Source organism: Opisthocomus hoazin, chromosome 25 (assembly GCF_030867145.1).
Source record: "Opisthocomus hoazin isolate bOpiHoa1 chromosome 25, bOpiHoa1.hap1, whole genome shotgun sequence".
Classification (NCBI taxonomy): Eukaryota; Metazoa; Chordata; class Aves; order Opisthocomiformes; family Opisthocomidae; genus Opisthocomus; species Opisthocomus hoazin.
The window spans coordinates 7,746,851-7,773,191 of record NC_134438.1 but is presented as its reverse complement, the minus strand read 5'-3'; the positions used below and the strand labels follow the sequence as shown (position 1 = coordinate 7,773,191).

General features: G+C 61.3%; 1 protein-coding gene across 3 annotated transcripts; it reads right to left on the bottom strand.

Moving 5' to 3' along the window:
- Positions 1–351: 351 nt before the first annotated feature.
- On the bottom strand, positions 352–9,273 carry HMGA1 (high mobility group AT-hook 1). Of its 3 annotated transcripts, none has more exons than XM_075443278.1 (5): positions 9,100–9,273; positions 3,579–3,684; positions 2,723–2,806; positions 2,304–2,354; positions 352–1,498 (listed from the first exon to the last, which is right to left on the bottom strand). In XM_075443278.1, the coding sequence occupies exons 2-5, from the start codon at positions 3,678–3,680 to the stop codon at positions 1,445–1,447; spliced, it is 291 nt and encodes a 96-aa protein (XP_075299393.1). In that variant the 5' UTR covers positions 3,681–3,684; positions 9,100–9,273; the 3' UTR covers positions 352–1,444. The 3 variants fall into 3 exon arrangements, with proteins under 3 accessions (XP_075299393.1, XP_075299391.1, XP_075299392.1); XM_075443276.1 differs by having other exon boundaries at positions 352–1,501; positions 9,100–9,271; XM_075443277.1 differs by having other exon boundaries at positions 352–1,501; positions 2,723–2,803; positions 9,100–9,270.
- Between the last annotated feature and the right edge of the window lie 17,068 nt (positions 9,274–26,341).

Below are 26,341 nucleotides of genomic sequence, written 5' to 3'. Positions count from 1 at the left end.
TGGGGTGACGGGTGGACCTGGTGATCTCAGAGGTCTTTTCCAACCTTAATAATTCTGTGGTCACACGTCCCTGCCTCGCAGCATCGTGAGTGGGCTTGGTGTGAAAAGGCGCCGAGGATGGGAGTTTGGAGGGGTGGGGTGGGTTTTTCCCCTGTTTTCTGTTTCCACCGGCAGCTCCCGTCTGTCCCCACGGAGGATGGCTGGATGTCCGGCGCCGTCACGGCTGTCCCTGCAGAGAAGGCGCCGTGCGGAGCGGCCGCTCCGTGCCCGCGGGCTCTCCCTGCGCGGAGCGGAGCTGCTCCCCCCGCGCTGCCGGGGGCTGCACCCCAGCCAGAGCCCGGGCCACAGGCGTCAAACATCCAGAAAATGCTTTATTCAAGTAATTGCAAGTAGGAAACCAAAAAGGTCGTTAACAGTGGACCAAAAAAAAACCCCAAAAAACCAAACCCCAATTTTCTCCCGCCGAGGCTGCCCGGCACCGACCTCCGGTCCTGCTGCAGCCATCGTGCGGGGGACAGTGCGGCGGGGGGAGCAGCCCGGGGTCCCCCCACCCTGCTGCCCTGCCAGCCTCTGTCCCTTGGAGCAGCAGAGCGACCTTGACCTCAAAATAACAATTAAAAAAAAAAAAAAAAAAAACAAACACCAAAAAAAGGGGAGGGAAAAAAATAGCCCACGGCCCCCAGCGACATCCCGAGAAAGGAAACGCGGAGCCGACGCCGCTCCGGCAGCCGGCCCAGCAGCAGCGCGTCTGCGAGTTCAGAGAGGAACTTAAATATCCAGAGGTAGTTGTGAATGAAAGGAGAAAACCAAAAAAGTACTAAAAAAACCCCCAAAATACATATATATATATATATCCCAGCATTTATGAGGAGGGGGCTGCCCTGAGCCAGCCCCCCTCGGGCACCCAGCCCGGCGTCGCCGTGGGGCTGTGCTCCCACACAGTGCAGTCGCCCAGGACTGGGGGGGTTCGGGGGGGGGTTTGCCCCGGGGTAGCAGCAGGCCAGAGCGAAGGTCTGATGTGTTTGGGGGTCTCACCTTTGTTGACCCTCCCCCCCCCACCCCATTTCTTCCCTGCAGAGGCACTGGGGCAAAGCCCAGTGTTGGGGGGGGCCAACCAGCACCCACTTTGGATGGATGAGATCTCTGCACTGGGGGGGTGGGGGGCTGCAAAGGCGGGGGTCCGAGCCCCGGCTCTCTGCCAGGCACCCCCTTTGCCGGTGGGGATGCCCCGAACCCCAGCGTGGGGGAGCAGTGGTGGGTGCTCCCCCCCCCCCGGGCAGGGGGCTGCGGGGGCCGCCCGGGTCCGGGCCATTTTCCAGTGCTGAGGGTGAGGAGGGAGGGGGAAGAAGCCAGGGCGGCGCGGTGGGTTTCTCCCCGTCCCTCTCCCCCGACCGCCAAGGACGCGGGACCGTCGGGCGATGAGGTAGCGCCGGTTGGGGAGGTTTCACTGCTCCTCCTCCGATGACTCCTGGGAAATGTTCACCTCCTCCTCGTCCTGCTGCTGCGAGGCGAGGGAGCGTGGTCGGGGGGTGCTGGGGGCTGCGGACCCCCCCCTTCCATCCCTGGACGAGGGGCTGACCAGGCGCATCACACCCCTTGTGCGAAGAGGGAAACTGAGGCACCAGCACCCTGCTGGGACCTGGGGTCTGGCCCTTGCTGCGGGATTAACCGTTACGGGTTAAATCCCAGGCACGACCCCTCCCGGGGTGGGCTGGCAGGGGGGTGCCGCGTCCCCAGTTGGGACTGGGTGGCCGTGACCGGGTGGCCGCGAGCGTCGCGGCCCCGCGCGTGGCGGTGAGTCAGGGCTGAGTGTGAGCGTGACTCAGCTCGGCCCCCGCTTCCTCCCGCTGCCATTCATAAAAAAGCCGCCGCGGCCGGCAGCTGCCAACGCGCGACACCGCGTCCCCGTCACGGCCCCGCCGGCGTGGGTCGGGCTCGGTCCCACCCCGCCGAACCGGCTCCCCGCCCTGGTGGTCCCCAAAACGACCCTCCCTGGTTTGCAGCCCTTGCTGGTCTCAGCCCCTCGCCCTCCGTGAGGAATTTCAGTGGGGAGAGCCCTGTGTGGGGCAGAGCCCCCGAAGATGCTCACGGGTGGCTCTGGTGTCCCAGTGCCTGGTGGCAGCCGGGATGGCTCGGTCCCCACCGCACCGGGTCCCCTTTTTGCTCACCGCTCTGCTCTCCTCCGGCCCAGCAACATCTTCCCCCCCGCTTATGGGGACAGCCGGGGGGGGTGGGAGGCTGCCGTGTCCCCAAAGAGCCCAGCACCCTGCCAGGATGGAGGAGGAAGGGAAAAGCTCGCTCACCGATTTTTTGGGTCGGCCTCGAGGTTTTCTCCCTGGCGTGACTGCAGCTTTCTGAGCAAAAAAAAAAAAAGATATTTTGGTCAGGCTGGGGCCGTTCCCCTTCCTCCCACCCACAACTACTGAATTCATCACCCCAGTGGCATCTCCCGGGCTGCTGCACGCCCCCAGCCCCCCTCACCAATGGCTTCCAGCACCAGGACGGCCCCGGCCCCGTGACTCACTTGGCGGGCGCAGGATGTGACTCGCGTGTTTTGCAAACAGGTTGATCATGGGTGTCCGCACGCTGACCCACGCGGTCGCCGGCTCCCCCCTCGCCCTTCCCTGGGGGCCAGTGCTGAGGCTCCCCCCTCCCAGGGGCAGATCTGCCCCGAATTGTCCGGAATCGAGCTCAAAACGGACCCACCGCCCCAGCCACCTACCCTGCCTTTCGGGGTGGCCTTGTTTTTACTGCCCTTCGGCCGGCCACGGGGTCTCTTGGGGGTCGGGGCCTCGGTGGGTTCCTGCTGGAGGGAGAGCAGAGGGGCGGTCGCTGCAGATGGGGGGTCCCCAGGGAGGGACGCGTGCCCGGAGTGGCTCACGCTGCACCCCGGGATGCTCCAGGCTGGGAGTCCTGTTCTCCCAGCAGACCCTGCCAGGGCAGGATGGTACTGGGAGGACTGGGAGGACTGGTTGCACTGGGATCGGCGGTCAGGCACCAGGCACAGGCTCCTGCGCGTCTTTCAGCCGGGTGCGTCCGTGACCCGTCCCGGCATTAATCGCTCGGCTCAGCCGGACGGTCCCCGCCGGTGTCCGAGCACCGGACCCCAGCTCGCCAGCGGTGCCGCTGCCTGGCGAAGTGTTGGGGAACCGGCAAATCCCCTTTTCTGTGGGAAAACGATGTGCACAAACCCCAGCTGCCCTGGAGGGGGGTCGGGGGCACTTTAAAGCCTCCAGCAGCATCTTATCCCTCTGAGCAGCTTTTGCTAATTGGGCTTTAATTAGCCCGTCTACAAAAGCAGGGTCAGCTGGAGCAAGGGGAGGCTCTGAGCCCTTCCCTGGGTGAGGAGGAGCTCTGGGGTGCTGCAGGGCTCAGGGGGGACTGCAAAGCCCCCCAGGAGGGGTTTGCTGATGTGAGCCCCCGGGAGGTAACGGGGGCTGTGCCGTGGGCACCCCCATCCCCTGCCTGGGGGATGCTGCTGGGCTGCAAGTGGGGGGGTGTTTCCCACTCCCCCATAGCCTGGGGGTGCCTAGTGGGGGTGTTTCCCCCCCGCCTTCCTCCCAGGGGACCCCACATACCTGTGGCTTCTTCCTGGGCCGCCCCCGGCCCCTCTTCTCCGAAGCGTCCTTCTCCCCCTTGGAAGCCAGGGCCTGGCTGGATTTGGCGGCGGATTCGCTCATCGTCCTTCCAGTGGTGGTGAGGAGGAGCGGGAGGGAGAGGAAGGTCGGTCAGCGATGGCTCGCCACACCGGCCGGTGCCACGGCCCCCCAGCCCTCACCCCAGTAGCAGGTGGGCGCTGGGGGCCGTGGAAGTGGCTCAGGGGGCTGTGAGGGATGAGTGGAGCTGCCGGAGCTTGGCGGGGGTTCAGCCCAGCTGCGGCCGTGCCCCTCTGCCATCCCCGAGTGAGGATGCTCAGCCCCCCCAGCTGCTGCCTGGCCCCTCTGCGGGGCTGGGGGCAGCCGGTGGGGGTCTCAGCAAGGACAGGACATGACGAGGACCAGGGTCCCCATCTAAGAATGCCGCTTAGAATTAAAATTCAGCTGAAATGAGCAGCTTCTGCCCCACTCCAGCCTGTCCCGGAGGCTCGCCCGCATCCTGCTCCTCTCCTGGCGTGAAGCAGGGGAGGAACCAAAAGCATCGCTAAGAGCTGTGCCTAGAAGAGACCCCTGCTTCTATTTTCTAACCCCCCCAGCCCATTCGGCAGCACCATGCTGTGGGGTACCGGGGTTTTCTGCCCTAGAAACGGAGCACCTGAGGCAGGCGTGACATGACCCTCCTCCCGCTGCTGCAAAGCCGGTATCTGCACAACTGCCCCTGCGCCCCTCCTGCAAACAGACCTTTGCCCCGTGTCGGTCCCCGCTGTGCGTCCCCTTGCCCCGCCAGAGCCCCGTGACGACGCCTGGGTGCAGCGAGCCCAGGCCAGTGCCGACGTACGGGGATGGGGCACTGTGTCTGAGGTGCAGGGCTGGCCCCCGGCCGTGGGACCCCCGTGCTGCTCCCCGCTCTTGCAGCCCCAACGACCAGTCCCGTACAGAATCACAGAATAGTAGGGGTTGGAAGGGACCTCTGTGGGTCATCTAGTCCAAACCCCCTGCCGAAGCAGGGTCACCTACAGTAGGCTGCACAGGATCTTGTCCAGGCGGGTCTTGAATATCTCCAGAGAAGGAGACTCCACAACCTCCCTGGGCAGCCTGTTCCAGTGCTCCGTCACCCTCAGAGGGAAGAAGTTCTTCCTCATGTTCAGACGGAGGGTGCTGCTCCCGTGCCGGCTGGGCGAGGCTCTGGGTGCTCAGAGCTCCCCGTCTCACCCGTCCCCGCTCCCTGCCTCCCCCCAGGGTGGTTTCCATAGAATCATGAAGGTTGGAAAAGACCTCGAAGATCATCAAGTCCAACCATCAACTTTCATATTTCTTGGCTTTCTTCTGATGAAACTATAATTGAAAGCTGCTTAAGACAGACAGTAATTAGCATCAGTGCTGGTGCTCTCTAAATAGTTTTGTAAATGTAAATCCAGGCAGAGGTTCATGGTCTCCAACCCCATAAAGTTCAGCAAGATTTATCTGAATGAGCTTTAGATATATGCATATACATGTATAATAATGAGTACATGTATGTATATATCCATGACAAGTATGAATTTGCTTCACATTCAGCAGCAGGTATGGTATAAAAATAAGCAATTTCCAATGTGTAAGAAATTAACTTACCAGTTTCTCTCCTTGTCTTTTATACTGACATTATAGTAAGATGAAATTTTTGTTTTCTGAAAAGCTTTGACTCATTCTGCTGCCCTGAAGTGTTTCAAGTTTTCATCTGCCCTACTATCTCAGGTTCTAGCCCAGACCACAAATGAAAGTTTCAAAGTAGCGTTTTTTAATGACATTTTCAATAGAAATTCGCACTGGGATAGTCAGAAAGAAGACTGCGTCCCTCCCAGGGATGCAACCTGCATCCTCCCAGCACCGACTGGGGAGCGAAACCAACTGGCTGCCAGGCGGTATCCTGCCCCAAGCCCTCGGCATGGACACCCCGGTGCTGAGCCAGCTCGCAGGGCGCCCAGCAGGCAGCTGGGGAGCGGCGGCTCGGCCAGCCCTTCCCGCAGAGCCCGAAAGGAGGAGAGCGGCTCCAGATTTAATCTGGAGTCCTTGAAATCCCAGACGCGCTGCCGGCACCGGCAAGTTGGAACAGGACGAGCAGTGGCAGGGCACCGGGGGCCTGCGGGCATCGCCACGAGGGTCCTGGGGCCCTGGAAAGGTGGGACAGGCTCCCGCAGCTCCCCCCCACCCTGCCTTGACACCCATCACTGCCACACCTCGGGTGGGACGCTGTGCCCCTGACCCTGCTCCTGCCACCCCGGCTGGGTTCAGGGACAGGCATCACCTGGGACTCGTCCTAGGAACCCCGGGTTGTCCCCTCCCCTGTGCGTGTCCCAAAGGGCTGGATGGCTTTCCTCGCTCGTGGGGTTCCCCACGGAGGAACAGGCTCCATCTTCCCCTTTCCACCTCGATGCTTTCCCGGGGGCGTACGGAAAACCTGCTTTTCCAGAGCTGTGGGGCCGGTTCCACACCCAGCCCAGGAGCCAGGAGGATGGGCTCCGGGCTGGACGGGAGCGGGATGGCTACGGCAGCCCCTGACACAACTCGGTCGGGCGGCCGTGGCCATGCGGAGGAGAGCGGTGATGTGATGTCTCCCAGCAGAACCGGGGCTGCGAGAGCAGCGTCCCCATAGCGCTGCCCGTGAGCGTGGGGCTTGGAGCTGCCTCGGGAGACTTGGCTGGAAAAATCACAGCCTTGCTCTGAGATGGATGGTGCAACCCCTCCCTCCCTGGGCCACCTCTTTCTCTGGGGACAGTCCCCGCACCCCTGCCCCGGGTCCGACCCACATCTCTGGAGCGTGGCAGCCCCCCGGCCCAGCTTCTCCTGCAAGTACGAGGCTGTGTGCCTGGGGTGCGTGCAAGGACGGAGGCACTCTCCCCACAGGGTTAAAACCGCTCCGTTTAGAGCAACTGTTTTCATTTTGGATGGTGTTAGAGCAGCCGGGACACCGGGGAGAGCGGGGCTGCGGGGGGCAGCCGGGGTGCTGAGCCTCCTCGGGACGGCCGGGGCGGGCGCGGGGGAGATGCGCGGTGCGAGGAGCCGCGCTCAGACCTTCGAGGCTTTTTGAAAAACACGTGTCAGCTCCCGCTCCCCTCTGGAAGTGACTCACGAGTGCAGAACAACAACAACAAAAACCACCCTCGGATTCTTTCTATTTTTTTTGGGAGACAGAAACCATGCTGTCGTGTAAACACCCCGAAAATATTACTCACAGCGTCCCAGAGCCCTTCAAGGAGTTTCTTAAAAAAAACTCTACGGTTTAGGTTTAGGACAGGAAAAACGCCGGCCGGCTGACCGGGGGCTGGGATGCGTCTGCCTCCTAAGCCAAGGTTCGCTGGAGGAAGCGCAGCCTGCGAGCCCCGCCGGACCCTGTCCAGTAGCTGGAAACAGATGGGCCCAGTATGGCCCCCAGCCCGCCACGCTCCCCTGGGCCCCACGCAGCAGCTCCAGCCAGGGATGCTGAGGGGAACCCCCCCGCCTCGGGGATGCCACCGGGTACCCAGAGCCTGCCGCCGCCAAGTTGGGGGTGCTGGGGAAAGCACGTGTCCGTCCCAGCCATCCCCCCGCCGCCTCCAAGCAATCCCCGAGGGCTCCAGAGCTGAAACCACCCCAGGGGGATCGAGGACCCCATGCCCAGCTCTGGCAGAGGGGGATGAGGAGGAGGATGCCTGGGTGGGAGACGGGGGATGCTCCTCTCTCCCACGCCGGCACCTTCCCAGCCAACGCTCCCTTTCCCGACAGCGGCCCCGGCTCGGCACGATGCTCCCGGGCTCGGATGGTGCCGGGAACACCGCGGGAAGCAGCTTTGGCCCCGCTTGTGTTGCATCGGAGCCGTATGGAAGGGAGGGAGCAGCCGTGTTGCCATGGAGGAGAGGAAGCAGCTGAGAGAGAAGCCTTTCCGCGCAGGGAGGAACCGGTCAGAGCCCAGGGCAGGGGACTGCCAGGCTCCCCGAGGTTGGCAGGGACAAACCTCTGCCAGGTTTGGAGCTGGAGGGGCTGCATCTGCCTCCCGATCGATGGGAGCTGGGGGATGAAAAACTCCTCCGCTCTCCATCCCGGTGGATGCCGAGGTGCCGGACTCTCCTCCATCGGCTCCCTCTGCTCCACGACACGAGCTGGGCTGTTCTCAGCAGCCACCTCTTGCACAAGCGAGGGTTTGGGTCACAGAAGAGCCAGCTTGGGCCCACGGGAGCGATGCTCCTCGCTGCCCCTGGGCCTGCTCCTGCCTTCCCCCACCCGCCCGCGCTGGCTTACACCGCTCCCTGCAAATAACCCCATAAATCCCCCGCTCCTGCCACCTACTCTTAGATTAAACAACCCAGCCCAGGAGAAGCAGGGAGACAAGGCGGTGGCTTAGATCTTAAAAGAAAGGGAAAGAAAAAAAATAAAACAACCAAGAAAAAAACCTCTTCACGCCCAGGAAATCTAGCCTGATGGCAGCTGGAGCAGGATCCCGGCCGCACCTCCTGGCAGCAGGAGGACGGGAGAGGGAGGAGAGGAAGGAATAGTGGAGCAGAAGTTGAAGAGCCTGTTGGGCAGGGGTGCGAGGCTCGGCAGGAGGACAAGCCCTCCACGGGGCTGCTTTGAACTCCCCCCTGCTATGAAGGAAAGTCCACCCCCCCCCCCCCCTTCCTTCCTGGGCATGTATAATAAAAGGAAGTGATAAAAGAAAGGAAGGAGGAAGGTGGGGGAGAAAGAAAAGGGGCAGGAAGGGCACCATCACACGCTTTGTGAAGCCCCTGTCCTGCGGGGTGTAATAAAACCCCGCCTGGAGCCAGCCCTGTGTGGCATCGCCCCCCCCATGCCCCCCCACGGGGGCAGGGCTGGGTGCGGGGCTGGGGGCTGCCGGGACCCCCGCGGGGAGCAGCGTGGGCACAGTCCGGGGGGGTCTGCTGAGCCCCCAGCATTGCAACTTTGCACCGAGCTGTGTTTGTCGTGTGTCCCCCCCGGACCCCTCCCTCCACGCCGTGAGCCGGGCTTGGCCTGGCCCCTTGCACCCCACGCACGGCTCCGGACCCCACGCACCTTGCACGGTGCCATCCCCAAGCACGGTCCCGACCCCCACGCACCCTGCCCCGAACCCACGCACCCTGCGAGCCCGGGCCGGGGGCTGCACCCCGGGACCGTGCGGGCCCCCCCGGGGCGGGGCGGGGCTTTTGCATCCCCCCCCCCCCCAAAACGGAGTAAGTGGAGCAAAAGTCCCGCCGCACCGCGAGCAACCCGCAACAGGGAACCCCCCCCCCGGCCCGGGCAGCCCCGCCAGGTGCATCGCCCTATTCATAACAATAATTAATAATAAGAATAATAACAATAAAGCGAGGCATCGCAAGGCCGGCCCCCCGCACGCACACCCGCGTCCTTGCAAACACAGAGCGAACCGGGGGCGATCGTGCAGAGCAGGCGGGGATGGGGGGGAGCAGAGCCCCGGGCCCCCCCCCAGCACCCCCCCAGCCCTCCCCCGCGCCCCCCGGAGCAGAAAGCGAAGAGGAAGGCCGGCACTCACCGTCAGCTTGATCTCGGCGCTGGGTGCTTGGGGTGATTTTTTCGGGTGGCGGTTTTTGGTTTGCCTTTCTTTTTTTTCTTTTATTTCCTCTTTTTCTTTTGTTTTTGTTGGTTTTCTTTTTTTTTTTTTTTCCCCCGGCGTGTCTGTGTTGTGAAGCGAATTAAACCCCCCCGCCCCCCCCCCCCCCCCCCCGCCGGCTGCCGCTGCTCGCAAATGCGGATCTGAAAGGAGAAGGCAGAGAGAGAAGCTGCGGCTCACACACGCATCCACAGCCCAGCCAGGCCCCCCTCTTATTTATATAAATAATAAAGAGAGAGAGAGAAAAAAAAAATTGCTCCAGGAGGAAGGAAGCTGGGTCAAAATCATTTGCAGAGAGCGAGGAAAAAAAAAGAAAAAAATAGGAAAGGGGGTGGAGGGGGGGAGAGGGGGGGTGAAGAAAAAAAAAAAAGGAGCGAGCTCCCAGCCTTACTGGAGGGGATCCAGCTGCTAAAAATAGCAAAATCACACTCGAAATTAAATAAGGGCAAGCAGGCTAAGGGGAGCTTCCACCCCTGCGGAGCGCGGGGAGGAGGAGCCGGGCTGCATCACGGCGGCGGGGGCGGGAGCGATGGGTCCGGCCGAAGGGCGAGACGGGGGGGCTGATCCCCCCCCGGGGCCGGGGGAGGGTCCCCCCGGGGCGGGTGGAGGCAGCGCCGGGAGAGGATGGGGACCCCCCTCCCCGCCCCGGGATGCTCTGGGTACCCCGCGATGCCCCCGACCTGGCCTGGTCGCTGGGTAAAGCCCCTCCTGCCCCCCCCCCCCCCCCCATGGAAGAGTGTGCAGCGGTGTTTTGGGGTGGCATGGAGGCATTTGGCATCACCGGGGTCACCGGGGGGGGCAACACCGGCCGGGTCGCGCACCGACGGGCAAAGCACGATGCTCTTTACCTTTGGTGCCTCCCTGCCAAGTTAACCCCCCCCAAAAGAACCTGTGGTCCGCATCCCTGGGGGACCAGCAGCGGGTGCTCCATCCCTGGGGCACCCCAGGGCCGGCTGGGCTTTGTCGTGAGGTGAATTTTATTTTTCATCGCAGCACCTCCGGGGAAACGGGAGGCCGGTGCGGGAGTGAGCCCTGCGCAGGGTTTCAGGAGCTGGTGAGCGGCCCTGAGGCTCTCCCGGGGTTTAAGCAGACAAAGGGCTTGGGCTGCAGGAAAAGAGCTTTATTCGGAATTCCTGGGATCTGTTTTGGAAGTGGTCTAGGTCAGTCCAGAAGAGCTCTCCAGGTAGGCACCCCGAAAACCAGACTCTCGTCGGGTCAGGAGCAAGGTTTTCCAAGGCATTTCGGATCTCATGGTGGGTTTTCTGCTGGGATACAAGGAAATCCAGAGCTCAGCATCCTCTCGGCAACAGGACTGTGCCAAATTCCTCTAAACTCCTGCAGAAACTCCGGTTGCAAATTTAATGGCAACTCCAGTTTAGGTGCTTTTGCCCGTCCTGACACGAAGGGTTGAAATCTGGAGTTGGGAGCTGAACCTCAGAATGGACGATGCTGGATTGAAGTTTCAGGCAAGTTTTTATTAACAAAACCCCCCACCTTTAAAAATGTGAAACTTCGGAGTATCGGTATCTGCGTGTGCAGAACTTCTTCAGCGGGGAAGATTTAGGCTGCAAAAAGAAACAAATCAAACCGAGCCAGGCTCGTGGTGCTTTGGCTGCTAATTGTTATTTGGATTTTTAAAATCCCCTGCAAATTCCCCTGACTAAAACACAATCAGCGCAGTGTCCCTTCCTGACAATTAAAAATACGAAAGCAAGGAGAGGGGGGAAAAACATCCTGTAAGAGGCCGACCTGCTCTCAAACGCCTGCAAAAAGAGCCGGCATCGCCCCCTCACACCGCTGCGTTCTGGGGCTGAGCCCGGCGGCGGCTCCCCGACCCGGGAATGCTGGTGGGTCTCCTCCATCCGAGGGCCCTGCAGCCAGGCAAGGAGGTATTGCAGACCCCGAGTATCTTTTTTTTTTGGCTAAAATTGGTGTTCCCCTCCACTGTGGGCAGCCCTGCCTGGGTTTGGAGGTGCCGGGGTGCCTTCTGCCTGCAGCAGCCCCGGCCGTGCTCGGGCTTCCCCCCTTTGCCGTGAGCCTGGCGAGGAATTTGGTTTCTGTCCCTGGCAGAGGCTCGTTGTTATTAATAACCCTCGTTATTTATTGTGTGGCGGCGGTGAATGGCTGCAACTGGAGAGCCCGAACAACCAGGGCTGCTCTTTCTTGCTTTGATCCCTGAAACTTTTGGCAATTCCCCGCTTGCCGAGGCCACGCCGGAGCCTCCCCGAGTCGGGTTCACCCGTGGGGCGACTCCTCGGTCTTTCAAGCGAAGCAGTGCTGCGGTGGCCCCTAGAAATCAAAGAGCGGCGGTGAGATGCTCCCAGCAGCTGGGAGCAACTGGGACCCAGCAGCCGGGAAACTGGCACACGACTGAGTGCGATGGGAGGGGAAATGGGGAGAAAAAACAGGGTTTTGGTGAAATGGGACTTGTTTGGTGCTCAGAACGTCTTTGCCGGGGACCCAAGGGAGTTTGGAAACAGCCTGGCGATGCGCGGCAGCGAGATCCGCGCTCGCGGGGAGGGGGCCGTGGGGCAGTGCCCCCCGCATTAAACAGAAAGCAGCCAGGGTCTGCGACGCCCGCGCAGCAAGGTGAGGCGCAGAGCGGTGCGAGGCTGCTCGGATTCGAGCAGAGCCCGGCGCTGGGCCCGGGACTTCGGTCCGGGAAGATCATTTTCACTTTTGTTTTTGCAGTTTTCCCGAGCTAACGCCTGCGGCCGGTGCGGATCTGGGAGCAGGACGGGCGAGGTTCGCCCAATCTGCAGTGAGACCAGAAAGTGGAAACGGCTGGAAACAGGGAAACCAGAAGTGATTTATTGTTTTTTTTCCCCCCTCATCTCGGCTGAGCCCAAGGCAGGGTGCGGAGGAGCAGCTTGTGCCGTGCCGGGGTCGGCATCGCACCGAGCAGAGCTGCCCCGTGTTATCCCGGTGAGCCAAACAAGCTGCGGAACGCGGCGGGACGCAGGCGGGGGATGTCCCTGATCAGGGGGTTTGTGGGGCCGGCCGTGGCCAGAGGGGACAGGGAAGGGAACAAGGACGGGGCCTTTGTTTCCTCTCCCAGCTTTGCTTCCCAACAGCCCCATTGATGAAGCCCCATGTGGCCAAACAGCCCCGGATCCACCCCAAAATTGTCCTTTTAACTTGATTAAAGAGCTCCTTCCTTCTCACGCCCTGAGCAGATTTAGCACGCACCAGCGTCGTATTTTCCTGTAGCCGCATTCTGGGTTAAAACTCCAAAATCACCTGATAAATCACAGGCTCAACGCCGCCGCTTGCCAGAGCACAAGCCCTGGGTCTGCAGTGATGCGTGTGGGACGCGTGTGCTGCGGGTGCGGGGAGCACACATGAATTATGGGGGGTCCCTATATTTTTTTTTCAGCCAATGTTTCGTGCCTGGGGGGAGATCTGATGGGGAAATGGGTGCCCGGTGCTTGGGAAAAGCTGTGCCTCCCCGAGCTCCCCTGAAAAGAAGGTGCTTGATGTCATTCCCTGCTTCTTCGGCTCAGCAGGGCTCTGCAAAGCTGCGGGCGCCGATCGTCTGCCCCCAAAACTCAGCCGCCTCCGGGGGGGGACGTGGGGGACCGGAGGGTAGCCCTGGAGGGGAGGATGTCGCGTCCCGTGCTGCCCCACGTCCCGGCAACCGCCACCGAGCCCCGCAAAGCTGCCTTTGGGACTTGGGTGCCTAATTCCTGCTGATTTCCCTGGGAAAGGGGAAACCGGATCCTCTAAGGCAGCTCTGGAAGAAAAAAAACAGCCCGGGTTTTTGGGTAATTGGAAAGGCTACCCGACTAATTAAGAGCGTGGTGTGTTTGTCACCTCCCCAGCCCTCTTGAACAGCGGTTAATTAATCCGCGTGGTTCTGGGGCGTGCAGAGACTGGTGTCGTTACCCTCGTTTCGCAGCCGGGGCAACGTGCGGGTCGGAGGTGGCGAGACCTGCTCGAGGCCACGCGAAGAGCGCGTTCTGCCCGTGTTGGCGTCGGGTCGGGTGCTCGGGGCGCGCCGTGTCCCTCTCACATGGCTTTACTCAGCGTTGCCGGGGCTTTGCTGGCCAGGGAGGTTTAGGGTTGTGCCTGGAGCATCCCCCTGCGCCGCTCTGGTCCCCGGCTGTGTCCTGGGGAGTGTGTGCTGAGGATCCGTCTCCTGAGCAAGCGGTTTTGCGAAATGCAGAGCCACAGGCAGGACCCAGCTCACACTCAGCTGGGTTTTCCCATTTCCAGCAGCTTTGGGTTGATGGAGGAAGGGCAGCACATATTCGGCTCCTCTGTACAGAGGAGACCCCTCCCCACAGCCCCTCAGACACTCTCGGTGTCTCTGGGCAGGGGACATGTGCGCAGGGGGTGCCCGAGGCTGGGCAGGGGGATGACGCCAAGCTCTGAGCCAGGTCTGGGCTTGCTGCTTCAGTCACATCCATCCGTTTCCACCCATTTCTGCCCAAAGCTGCTCTTTGCAAGATAAGCGACGGCAGCGCAAGCAAGAAGGCTCTGCAGGCTGGTCCAAGACGATGAACCGCCTTTGTTGTCTCTTGCCCAGCACAATATGGTGAGCATCACATTTACCCTGCTCCGTGTTTCTGACTTTCTCAAGGCACCGCAGGGCTGAACTCCTCCTGGCTGCAGCTCCCATCCCGGGAGGACGTCTCCAGCGTGGAGCATCCTGAGGGCGCAGCTCTTGGAAAGGGCTTTGCTGGGATTCACCATGTCCTGAAGAGTTTCCACCAGAGAAGAAGTATTCCTTCTCCTTTGTTGAAGCAGCAGAAGGACTTGCCCAGGTCTGTGTGGGAGAGGCGGTAGTGGAGCGGGGCACGCGAGACCCATCCATCTTCCCATTGCTGTTACCTTGGAGCTTGCCTGCAAATCCCTGCTGAAATATTTATCACTGGGCGCAATCAATAATTGGCCCCCAGGAAAAGAGGTTTATGGCCGCCAGCTCCTCCACTTACTTACAGAAGGCGGCGCAGGGCCAAGGCGTGCGGGTTGCTGAGCATCTGCCCCCCCATCCCTACCTGATGGGGAAACGAGGTGGAAATGGGGGGCTGAGCACCGGGGAGAAGAGCTGCGCTGGGTGTATGTGGGTCTCTGTGGAGCCTGCCTTGGCGTCAAGTTGGAGGGGTAGGAAAGGAAAATTGTGTCTTACGCCTGTCCCAGCCCTCCAGCGTCGAGGGGCCTGGGCTGACAAAGAGCATGGATGCCCTTTGTGCCTGGAAAGAAGTGGCCCAATCTGCCCGGACCAAGCCAAACATGTCAGGTGCTGTCTTTATTTTGAAAGCTCTGCTGGGAAGTCACCCTTGGGAAGGGATGCCCGCCTGGGTGGAGAGTCACGAGGCTGGTCCTGGTGCTGCTGGGCGCTTGCCGGGTGTTCTCCCCTGCCTTCCCCTCTGTCTGTGCTGCCGGACACGGTATTTTGTGTTTGCAACTGGGAGGCAATGGGGGCCGGATCCCCTGACTCCAGGAGCTGGGGATTTAGAGGAGAGCTTGGCTGCAGCGTGAGGCAGCTCCACCCATGCCAGAGGAACCAGAGGTGAAGCTGCCCCCATCCCCATGGCACAACATCCCTGGTGGGGGGACAGAGGCTGGGGGCAGGTGGGGGCCCCCAATATCCTGATCGGCCAGAGCGACCACTGACCTGTCCCTGTCCCCCACACACTGTGTCTCGTCCTTCCTCTTCTTCACAGCCCCTAAAAAACCTGGCTTCAGGGGTGCTGAGAACCCTTGGGGCTGGAAAGCAGCTCTGGTTCAGACAGGGATGCTCCTGCCATGCCCGGGCAGCCACCCCTGCCTGCACGCCCCGACTCGCCGGCACCCACGGGGACGTGTCCCTGCCTGTCACCCTGCTCGGCGGCGTCGGGGCCCTGGGCGCCTGTTGAGCCCAGCGTGTGCCTCTCCCGTCCCCCGGCATGGCGAGGATGTGTTTTGGGGGGTGCTGGTGGTGGGGTGGGGAAGGTGGTGTGCAGAAGGACTGCTTTAGCTTAGGGAACCCAAGGTGGAGCACCCTGTTAGCTTCGGGGAGCTGCTTGGGATCATCCCATTAGCTTTGGGGAGCTGCTGGGTGTCATTTTGGGGGGTGCTGGTGGTGGGGTGGGGAAGGTGGTGTGCAGAGGAGCTGCTTTAGCTTGGGGGACCCCAAGGTGGAGCATCCCATTAGCTTTGGGGAGCTGCTGGGTGTCCTGCAGGTGGGTGCCCGTGCCCCTTGGCCAGCGGCCATGCCACCGCCCAGGCCCTGGGGTGGGCTGCTCGGCCCTGGCCGGGGAGCTGGGACGCTCTGGGGCTGCGGCCATTGCTGCGGTGCACAATGGCCTTTTGTCTGCCCCGGGAACATCCCGCCATCCCAGTTTCCCAGTAACATGAAACCTCCTCGGGGCTGCCTGCCGGAGCACAAAGCCTGGGGCTGCTGGTGTGTGTGGGGCGCTTGGCACACATGCACTGGGCGTGCTGGGGCTCGGGTGGGTGATGGGTGGCTGTCAGCCGAGCTGGGGTCCTGCATCACCTCGCTCTTGCTCGAAAGCTGGTGGCGTAAATCAGGGGTCCACCAGGACCGGAGCCGAGCGCTGTCCCCATGCCCATGGGAGCCTCCGAGCAAGGATGCGGCCGACCCATGATGGGGGCTCCGGCACCATCCTCACCCAGGAGCTCCTCATCCTCAGCAGACCAAGAGCACCCCACTGTTGCCTCCTAGTCCCCCCGGGCGCACCCAGGGCACGTGCCAGCGGGTGAGAGAATACCCGCGGGCCCTCCCTGGAGCCCCTTTTCCCTCTGCAGCCCCAGCCCAGCCTGCCCCAGGCTCGGGGCGAGCAAAGGCGGGTGGGGGGGCCGGGGAGGCCCTGCTGTAAATCGTTAACGGGGGATGCGGCGGAGGAGAATGCGAAGGGTCATTAATTGAGGCCTTGCTGCCTGGCTCGCAGGGGAGTCTGGCTGCCTTATTTTTTTTTAATCAAGGTATTTTATTGCAAGTGGCACATCAAAATTTAGCAGGGCAGCAAAGGAGCTGGCGGCGGCTGGCAGCATCCCGGCGGGGATGGGAGGGGCAACGTGGGAGGGAGGTGCTGCAAGGGGTGGGGGGCACCCGGGGCTGGGGGCTGCGAGGCGCTTGCAGGGGGCTGGAGGACGTGTGGTGCAAGGGAATGGGGGACACGGTACAAGGGACAGGGGACATGTTTTTCCCACCCTCCCCAGTCGAAGGGCTGGCTCCTCTATTCCCGGAGTCTCCGCACGGCCTGTGCGCTGGGGAAGGACCCCCCTGTGCCCCCCGTCCTGCCAGCAGCTCCACTGCCCCACACTCAAAGGCCACCCCGAGCTGTTCCCAGCAAGCACCCAGTTTTCTGCAGGGTCACGTCGTGATGTCCCCCTCCCACCCGGGGCAGCACCCCAGGGGACGTTCCTCAGCAGCATCCCTGGTACCGCTGGGACAGGAGACCCAGCCCAGGGGCCAGCTGTGTCCAGAGCCGCTGTCGCTCCCCCATTTCCTCCCCCGAGGGCTGTCCCCAGCACAGCCCCCCACGCGTGTGCGTGTGTGTGGATGCAGGCACCGTGTTCTGGTTTGCCTGGTGGCCTCGAGTTCACTGTGGCAAAGGGGACGCGCGGAGAGGCTGCTCCCTGTCGCAGCTCCAAGAAAACACTTTTCCCAGCCAAATTCCTGGACACTTTCCCCTTTTACTCAGCTCCGGTTGGAAAAGCGTCGGGGACCGAGGGACTTCCCTCCGTCCCGGTGACTCAGGTGGTGGTCACGCGTGACTCAGCCGCTGGCAGCGTCCCCCGCTTCGGAGGCGTGGGGGGCCCGGGGTGACCGCAGAGGCAGGGAAATGGGAGGGGGGAGGCGAAGCCGGAGGTGACGGGGTGGGGGACGGGGCCAAACTGGCTGCTGGTGTAAAGGAGGGAGCTGGGGGCTGGAGCAGCCCTGGTCTCTGCTGCGGATGCTGCGACTCGTGTCCCCCTCCGTGGGCTGGGGTGTTTAATTAGCGGGCTTTGGGGGAGGTGGGTGACAGCAGGCAGTGGGTGCAGCACCTTCTGGGTCAATAAATGACCTGAGAAGCAGCAGGGCTGGTGGGATGGGGTGTCCTGAGAGGCAACCGGCAGGTTTTCCTTGGGGGGGAACACGCTCCCACTTTGCCAAGGTGGGTTTTTGGGGCTGGATAACTGTTTTCTGGTGGAAGGATAAACCCGTGTGCCCACCGAGCTGGTGGTCCCAGCACTGCCTCATCCTGCAGGGGCTGCGGGACCTGGGTCCCCGCTTCCCGGCAGCATCCCCGGGGCTGGTACCGGTGTGTGGCTCCGGGCCGGAGGGTGACAAGGTGACACGGCGATTCCCTGCCATCACCTAACAGGGACAGGGCCCTGGGCAGTGGGGAGGGGACACCCCCCTCCCCTTATCCCCTCCCCTGCCCTGGGGGAGGGGGGGGGGTGAGCCCACGCTGCCATGGGGTGCAGGTGACCCAAGGGCTGCGGGACACCGGGGCAGAGGGAGCATCGCCTGGGGGGGTGTGGGGGAAGCCAGGCAAGGGTCTGATGGCACTGTGGTTGGGGAGGGACCCTGGTGACCCAGTGCTCATCCCTGCCCACCTGTGGGTGCTGCTGGGGTCCCTCCAGCCGGGTCAGCTGCACCCACTTTGGGGCTGTGGGAGCTGAGGATTGAGGCCAGCTGGGAGCCCACAGAGGTGTGAACTGGGGCTCACTCACCTGCAGCTGGTCCCAGCTCCTTGAAGGCAGGGTGGGCAGGAGCCAGCCCCGGCCAGGCTTTGTCCAGCACCCTGTCCCACAGGGCTTCGCTCTGCCCGTCCCCGCGGTGAGTCTCAGCATCCCTCACTGGAGAGCGGGATGGCGCTGGGGTGGGGGAGCTGCTGGGGTGGGCCTGGGGCAAAGCGGGGGTGGGAAGGGCTGAAGCACGTCCCTGCCACGCATCCCTGCCTCTCCCAGCAGTGCCAGTCCCACAGGGCTCGCTTGGTCCCCTGGGGAGGGGATGGACGGGGGGATGCTGGTGACCCCGGCTGTGGGGCTGAGCTCCCCAACGCTGCTTGCTTTGCCCCCCAGGGACCGCAGGAGCAGCGTCTTCGTCCCTGGCTGGGGACAGCCAGGCAGGCAGCGTGTCCCTGACCCTGCGGTGCGGCTCACCTGTCCCCGGGGTGGATGTGACCTCTGGCCCGGCCAGAGGATTACGGCCGGCTATAACGGGCCGGGTGGTCACTGGTCATTCCCGGCTCTGGTTACGCGGCGCCTGGCCCGGGCACTGCCCGGCGATGCCAGGGGGTCACCTTTCAAATGGCACAGACACACTGGCAGGGGGTCTATGGAGGGCACAAAGGGGGATGTGAGGGGCTGTGGGGGGTTCCACGAGGCTGGAAGCCACTGTGGGGCTGAGCATCCCACCCCTCTGTGCCCCCAAACCCACGGCAAGGTGAGCGGGCTGTGGTTACCCCCCTGTACGGGATGGGGGTCCCGCACGGCGCCTGCTGGCTTCATTGCGGGGGACAGGAGGCTTCTTACGCGCTCCGGTCCCCCTCCATCCGTCACGAGAGCAGCTGGGTGGGAGTTTGCAAGGCTGTCACCCACCTTCCCAGCCGGCTCCGGGGTCTGATTAATTGCTCGCTTAGCAACTGCTAATCTGCATGTAGGTGCTGCAGCCCAAAGCGGCACACGCGTGTCTCCCCGTGGAGCGGAGCGTCACGACGGCACGGCGTCACTCGGAGCCGGGGGAGGACAGCAGCCTTCCCGTTCCTGACGAGAGGCCCCAGGGTCCCCACGGAGGGAGAACACCCCCAAAGCAGCCCACCCCCGGGGCCAGCACCCACGCGTCGCCCTTCAATAGGAGGACGTGGCTAACGGCTGCCTGGAGGGTCCCTGCCCCGCAGCATCCCTGGGGACATCGCTTGGGGTGCATCGGCTGGGAGGGGGGATTTTCCCTGGGGATTTAGGGAGGGCTTCTGGGGGGGTCCTTGGGGATGCGACTGGTGTTTCACCCAATGCAGATGGGTGACGGGAGCTCTGTGCTAACACTGTGCATCATGCTTCAAACGTGGGCCAGCAGGACACTGTCCCCGTCCCCACCACAGCCGTGTGTGCGTGGGGTTTCAGGCCAGCGAGTGGTCCCCCAAAACCTTCCTCGCTTTCCCCCCCCGGCCTCAAGCGAGCCCTGCATGGCCAGCTTCGTCCCAGCACACGGCTGCAGTGAGGACGGCTGCCACAGGAAGGCACTGGTGGCTTTTGCTGGGAGTCGAGGGATGTGAGATGCTGAGTCCAGATCTGGGACCGGAGCGCAGGTGCAGGGAGCGTGGGCTGGGGTCGGCAGCATCCTGTGGGCCCAGCCGGGGGTCCCGGGGGGCTGGCAGAGCTCCCATGGGACCCATTCGTCACCGGTCCCGGCCCTGGACAAGGCTGGCTTTTGATCCTTGTCCAGATAGTTTTTCATCGCCTGGTGAAACTCAACCCACTGTGCCAAGCCCCCCTCCTCACAGAGCCCGCTCCCTGCTGCTGGGGTGCCCTCTCCCCCTGCGACCCCACAGCCCCCTCTTCTCCTTCCCCACCACCAAACCCTCTCAGAGCTGCGCCATGCACCCGCCTTCGCCTCCCCCCTTGTCCCAGGGGATGGGGGCTTTGCTGGACATTGCTGTAGCCAATGCCCAGGAGAAACCCCCTGGGACCCCTCACCCGGGGTGCAGGGGGCTGTGCCACACTGGCATGGCTGGAGCACCCTGCCCGGGAGCTCAGGGCGAGGTTTGGCTGCTGAAGGCAGGCGTGCTGGTGAAGGCTTTTTTTTTTTTAATTGGCTTATAGTGTGAGGAACCGTGAAATCTGGGCCGTGTTTCATCACAGCGCGTATTGCACTGGACAAGATGGGAGTAATTAAAAACGTGCTGCCGCTCTGCCCCGCGAGAGCGTGGGCTTGTCCCCGAGCGGTGGCAGTTAAAGGAGCCCTCTGTCACCGGGCTGGGGGGCTCTACTTCAGCGTGGGTGTCCCCATGTGCCCCAGCACACCCTGCCAGTGGCCGGGGAGATGTCCCCTACGCGCCGGTGGTCCCCAGACCCTCCTGCCCCACAGCTGCTGAGCACATCTGGGTGCCAGGACCTCCCGCGGGAGCCCGGCCGGAGCAGGGGCTTGGCTTATTGCCTGGGAATTGATTGGCTTATGGGCAAGAATTTTTTATTAGCTAATTTTAATAGCTGGGTCAGAAGAGTTTGTCTGTGGGAAGCTGTTCTCTTGGCAATAAAAGTGCCTTCGGCTGATGGTGCCGTCCCTAAATTTCTGGGTGCAGCGCCGCTCAGCACCCTGCAAGCAAAGCCGCTGCCGGAGGCTGGTGCTGAGCTGGTGCAAGCGAAGGAGGAAGGCGCTGCCGTGGGGAGGCTGCTCCGTGATCCCGGCTTCTGCCGGGCCGAGCACCGGAGCCGGCAGGAGGTGATGCCACTCTGTGCCACGAACAGGGACCAGGGCTGGGGACACGGGACCTTCACTGGGACCCGAAACGCTGTGCAGAATCGAGCTCCTTCATGGCCGGCTGCTCCCTCCATAGCACGGCCCCCACATCCCACACCTGCCTGGGTTCTTGTGACTGGACCTTGTGGTGCTGCCTCTGCTGGGAAAAAGCAAGCAGCAATAATAATAATAATAATAATAATGGGTTGGAATATTGTGCAGCTGAATGGGGCCATGGTCCCCTGCCGAGCTCTGTAAATGGAGCGAAATATGAAGGAGCTCTTAATTAATTGACCAGCATCCAAATCGTGAGCAGAAAGAGGCAGGTAGGGGTTGGGGGGGCTGCTGGTGCCAGGCGTGTGGTTACAGGCACGAGGGGCTGTGTGTGGGCATGGCCAGGATGGGGCTGACTCAGGTCCGGGGTGATGCTGGGGCAGACGGTCCCTTCTGGGGTGGCTTTCCTGGTGCCAAGAGATGCAGCCATGAGGGTGGCGAATCTCTTGGGATCCGTCCCACCTCTTTCCAAGCTCTTTTATGCCTCTTCCAAAAGCTGCTTTCTTGCATGGGGGGGACACACCGATGCCGGCCGGTGGGGCCCTTCCCGGCGCAGCCCCTCTCGTTGCAGCATCCGATCGATGAGGAACATAATTACTCTTGCAAAGGCAAATCCGTGCCGGCCTTGACTGTTTGGTCATGCTCCAAGGAAGACAGTGTTTCCTTGCAAAGTATGAGGCCATGAATATTTTATGCCCGAGGAGGATATTTCTTTCAGGAGGTCGTTGCATGAATTATGGAAAAGTAGGGAGGAGGAGAAGACGGGTGCTATTCTGACGGGTTCGGCTCCGTGGCGGAGGCTGCCCCACTGCTGTGGGGCTTTTCTTGCCTGGGGTCCCTTTCCCTGGGTGGGGGGGCAAGGTCTGCCCCTCGCTGGCCCCCGCTGCAGCAGGCACGGGGTGCTGGAGGAGCCCTTGGTGCAAATCCACCCCAGTTTGGGGCGGTTTGCTTTCCAGCAGTGCAGGCTGGTGCACGCAGAGTGAATGGGGCAATTTTTGCACGGGGTCGGACGCTGGACGGGCGCCTTAGCTGCTGGCTTGGAGGCTTTTGAGAGGGGTACGGCGGCTTCCCTGGGTGCTTGGAGGGGAGAAGCACCACGATGGCAGCCTCCCTGGCCTACTCCATGCTTTCCTCCTTGCTTCCCCCCTTCTCCTCCACATCCTTATGCCCAGCTGGGTGCTCGAGAGGCTGATGCTCGGTGCTGGGCCCATCCAGCATCCCACGGCTTCCCAGTGCCGGTCCCTCCCCGACGGATCCGGGCTGTTTCTGGCTGGGAGCTGGTGATGTGCCGCTCTCCGCTCAGCCCAGTTCCATGTCCTGGCTGCTGCTGCTGCTCTGCCTGGCACGCCTGGTTGGGAAGGACGAAGGGATAAACTCTCCGCACCGTCAGTGGCTTTAGCTAGTTAACACGTAAAGATTTTCCTGTAATTGTCCTGTTGGTGCAGAGGGAGTCTGTGCTGTCTGGTCGTCACAGTTAATTTTACCACCAAATGTGCTCTGTCCTTCCTTTTTCTCCCTTTTTTTTTTTTCCTTTAAAGAAAGCATTTCCAGCTGCCCATGATTCCTGCAGGTAGAAAACCGCCTCCTGCATCCAAATGGAAAGGCAGCTGGAGCTATCTGCCCCCCTTTCCTTGGGAAGCCCCCCCCCTGCTGGGGTTGGGGGATGGGGCTGCGTCCCCGGGGCGTTGCGCTGGGGACAGGGAGACATCGCTGCCTTTAAAGAGAAAATTTGGGGCGAGAAAAGGAAGGTTGGTCCCAGGGAGCAGGGCAGCATTGCTGGGACCCCAGTGCCTCTGAAGCTACGGGAAGGGGTGATTCTGTGCTGTGCCAGGCTCTTGCTGCCAGGAGCAGCTTTAAAAATAGGATGGGGATAACAGCCTCCTCTCCTTGCCCCCCACCCTGCTTCGAATGCAGGTGGCAGTTGCTGCTGCTTGGTGCAGTATTTAGCCTAATTTAGCCTTTAGGCTGCACTAATGACCCTGGTGTGGCCGGCACTGCTGGCTTGTTAGGCAGCTCCACGCCTTGGGTCCTGCCCCGTGTCCCGTGTCCCTCCTGGGCTGAACAGCCCTCATCAGCCATGGGTCTTTGCCGTGGCAGCAGGACGGCGGCTTCGGCCAAAGCCGTGTCACCAGCATCCCCAAACCTGCGCTCCTGCGGGACGAGGGGTGAGCTGAGCACGGGTGTGAGGAGTCTGAGCCGTCTCTGAGCCGGTTCAGGGCTAGGTCCTGGGCTCTCCGGAGCACCAGAGAAAAAAGGTGCTGAAGGTGCACAGCGAGAGATTTCCAACATGACATTGAGTCTTGGCTCTTCGTGTTTCTGTGTTGTTCTGACCCAAAATCCGGAGTAATCGCTTGCCCAAAATAGCTTCTGGTTGCCCAGCCGCATCCCAGCGCCATGTGAGCCCTTGCTCTCCGACACAGCGCAGCTCCTCCAAAACCATCGAGTCTGTCAGGGCTATTTCATTTTTAGGGCTGTTTAAAGGGTTTTAGCATCGAGGAGGGATGGCTGGATGTCAGCAGGAGGTGAGAGCAGGAAAGTGCCGTGGGGTGTTTGCTGCTGTTTGGCGTTAGCCAGAGAAGCATCGGTGTTTTGTGCTGGGGACAGATCCTGCCTCTGGGAGCTGCTCATGGGACAAGAAACCTCTCTCCTCCCTTTTCCCTTCTTCTCCCCATCAGTTTTCTCAGGAGGGTGGGAGCAACTTGGGAGGGGAGGAGGGTTGGGGCCATTTCCAGTTTTCTTTGCCTCCGGGTGAGGTCTGGCGTCTCACTCCACCGCAGATCCCGGTAGGGAGGCCAGAAAAAATGAAATCAATGCGTTTTGTCGCAGCGTTTGCCTGTGTGTCCATGGGCAGCTCTGACACTTCTGGCTGGAGCAGTCCCAGCCTGTCCCACACTGGTGGTGGGTGAAATAACTCTGTGCTTTCTGTGCCACCAGCCCGGCTGCTGCTCGCTGTGAATTAGCCCCAGCGAACGAGGCAACGGCTCCTTTTCAGCCTCCTTTATAAACCACAGCTTTCAACTGGGATGGGACCAACTCACCAATTACATTGGGTGGCTCAAACTGGAGAGCACGGCCAGCAGCAGCCCTCACGCTGTCCAGCGAGCACAAAGCGGGGTGCCAGGCTCTGAACCCCCCCTCCCTTCCCGGCACGGAGAAGCAGCAGCGAGAGGGAAGCAGGGCATCGCCCAGAGCAGGGAGCCAGCGGTGGGTTGAAGACCCCAATTTGTGCGGGCCGTAGCTCCCTGGGGAAGGGCTGCGAGCGCAGGGCTTGGCCCCAGATGAGCAGAACATGGGAATACAAATTATGGCTTGCGTGGGGAATAAACACAGCCCAAGCGATGCTGGGAGAGCCGAGGGTCGCACCGCCCAGGCAGCGCACCGGATTGGTGCGTTTCTGCCACAAAGCTGACTTTCTGCTTTAATTGAGCAAAACTCCCCGTCGCTGGAGCCGCCGGTTCCTGCTCAAAAGGTCGGTCCGCGGGGCAGAGCCGTCAGCTTTTCCTTGAGTGAGGTCTGAGCCTGGCTGGATCCATCAGTGCGCTGAGCTGTGCCAGCCTCTGCCCAGCGCCTGGGGTGCGGCGTGGGTGCCGTGGGGTCCGTGGCCCCGGTGCTGGGGGCTGGCTCCGTCCCCGCGATCTTGCCGTTAGGTGGAAGTGTTGCAGAGGAGAAGAACGCTGGTGCTGCCCGACTCGGGGCTCGGAGAGCGGCCAACGCCAGGCAAGGGCCCTTCGTCAGCGAGGTACAAAGGGGAATTTTAGGCTGGATACACCCAGAAGAGAGGAATAAATCCCCGACAAGAAGCTCTGACGTTGCAGCTGGAGAAGGTTTGTCTGGGCATGGGCATTGCCGTGCTGCTGCCCTGGGCTGCTTGCAGAGGAGCGGGGCTGGATCCCAGCACTCGCTCTGTCCCCTCCAGTGCTGCCATGAGGGGGGTTTTTTGGGGGGCAAAAGCCCACAAGCCCAGCGAAATCTCCCCCTTGGTGGCCTCCAAGGGACAGGTCTGGCTGCTCGGCCTCAAGCAGGGTTTTGCTGGGGGTCCCGCATCAGCCGGGTGGGATGCAGGCAGGACTCCGGGCTGCAGGAAAGGTGCTGGTGGGGGCTTGGCAGCCCCTGATGTGGCAAGCGGCAAGTGGGGGGGGCTGCCAGGGAGCTGGCATGGCTGCAGCAGCCTTCCTCGTGAGGAGGAGGAAGAGGAGTTGTTGCTCACAGCCTGTAGCCAAATCTTCCCTCTTTCATTTCTGATTCCTCCCCCCAAGCCCAGATGAGCTCCCCCCCCCCATTTCTTTAAAATGCAACTCTTTCCATCGAAATCTGGTTAGTCATGAAGCGTATAATGAGTTTTATATATATTTAAAATGGTCTGACATTCGGCATCCCATTATCCTCACTCCTCGAGAGAAACATGGACTCGATGTGTGAATGTTGATCCAATAAGAGCGCAGTCAGTACCATTTTCGCTCTCTGAAATATCCATATCTATTACCCATATTCATCTGCTGTTTGTGTGTAGGAGTTGCTTTATTGTGGAAAGAAATCCAAGGCTGTGTTTTTTTTTTTTTCTTGGGCCTGTTATTTAGGGTTTTTTTCTTGGGCAAGCCGAATTATTTTGTCGCTCGGTTTTATTTTGCAGTTTTGCTTATTCCTTCTTCCTTCAGTAAAGCCCATCTCCAGCTCTCATTCCCCAATGCAGGAAAGCTCAGTGGCTTTTCGTGAGCAACTTGCTGGCAAACTGCTGTGGGGGGCTGAGCCTGGGCCACACTGCTCGATACCCAGCCTGAAGCACCCTGCAAACTTCCAGCAGAGACTTTTCCCATTCCCCATCCTCTTGCTGAGGCTCTTGGGTGCCCGATGTCAGCGAAAACCTTCCCTTTGCTGCAAACCCCCTGCCTAGGAGCAGGAGACAAGTGTCACTGTGTTCTTCTTTCTTTCTTTTTCCCTCTTAAATCGTTTTCCTCCTCTTTTCTCTTCTTGCAAAGCAGCCTTTTGCTTCCTCCTGTGTCACTGGCACCAGCCAGGAGCCCTGGACCTGCTGGAGCCCGTGCCTCTTTGCAGCCGCTCCTCCCGGCCACGGTTCTTCCCCCAGACAAGTGGGATACCAAAAAGTATTCCCGGTTCACCCCCCCCCCTTACCCTGCAAACTTACTTTTCTTTAAATACACAATGAAAATATCTCTTGCTGGGACTCCTGCTTTTTAATTGTGTAGATATTACAGCTAATTACAGTGCTATTAATATTTCACTTTGAATTAAAGATTTATTTTCCTCACCCTTCTATCCAGGAGGGAATTAAATCCACACCAAGGCAATTGGAGGCGCTGGAAACGCAACCCACAGATAAAAAGGACCGTGCGTGATTCCTGTGCCTGCGTCCCTTTGACGTGAGTGACCCGAGAAGAGGAAGGAGGCGGTGGCGGCTTGGCCATAAATTATTCAAAGCCTTTTTGCAGAGCCGAGCTGGAGAGTCCAGTCCCTAAGATGCGGTTTCATGTTTTCCTATATTAAACAAAAAATAATTACCAGCAGCATGTCTCCACTGTGGTGCTCGGTGGCTTTAGCGATGGAGACAGTGACCTTCCTGGGTGGACGGGGGCCAGGGTGTCGGGAGGCCGGGTGCTACGCAGCCGGAGCTGTGCCTGTCTGGGAGACCACCATGGGCTGAGTGGGCTCGGGGCATGCTGGAGCCTCCTGCCCGGGGGTCTGCAAGGCCCGGAGGTT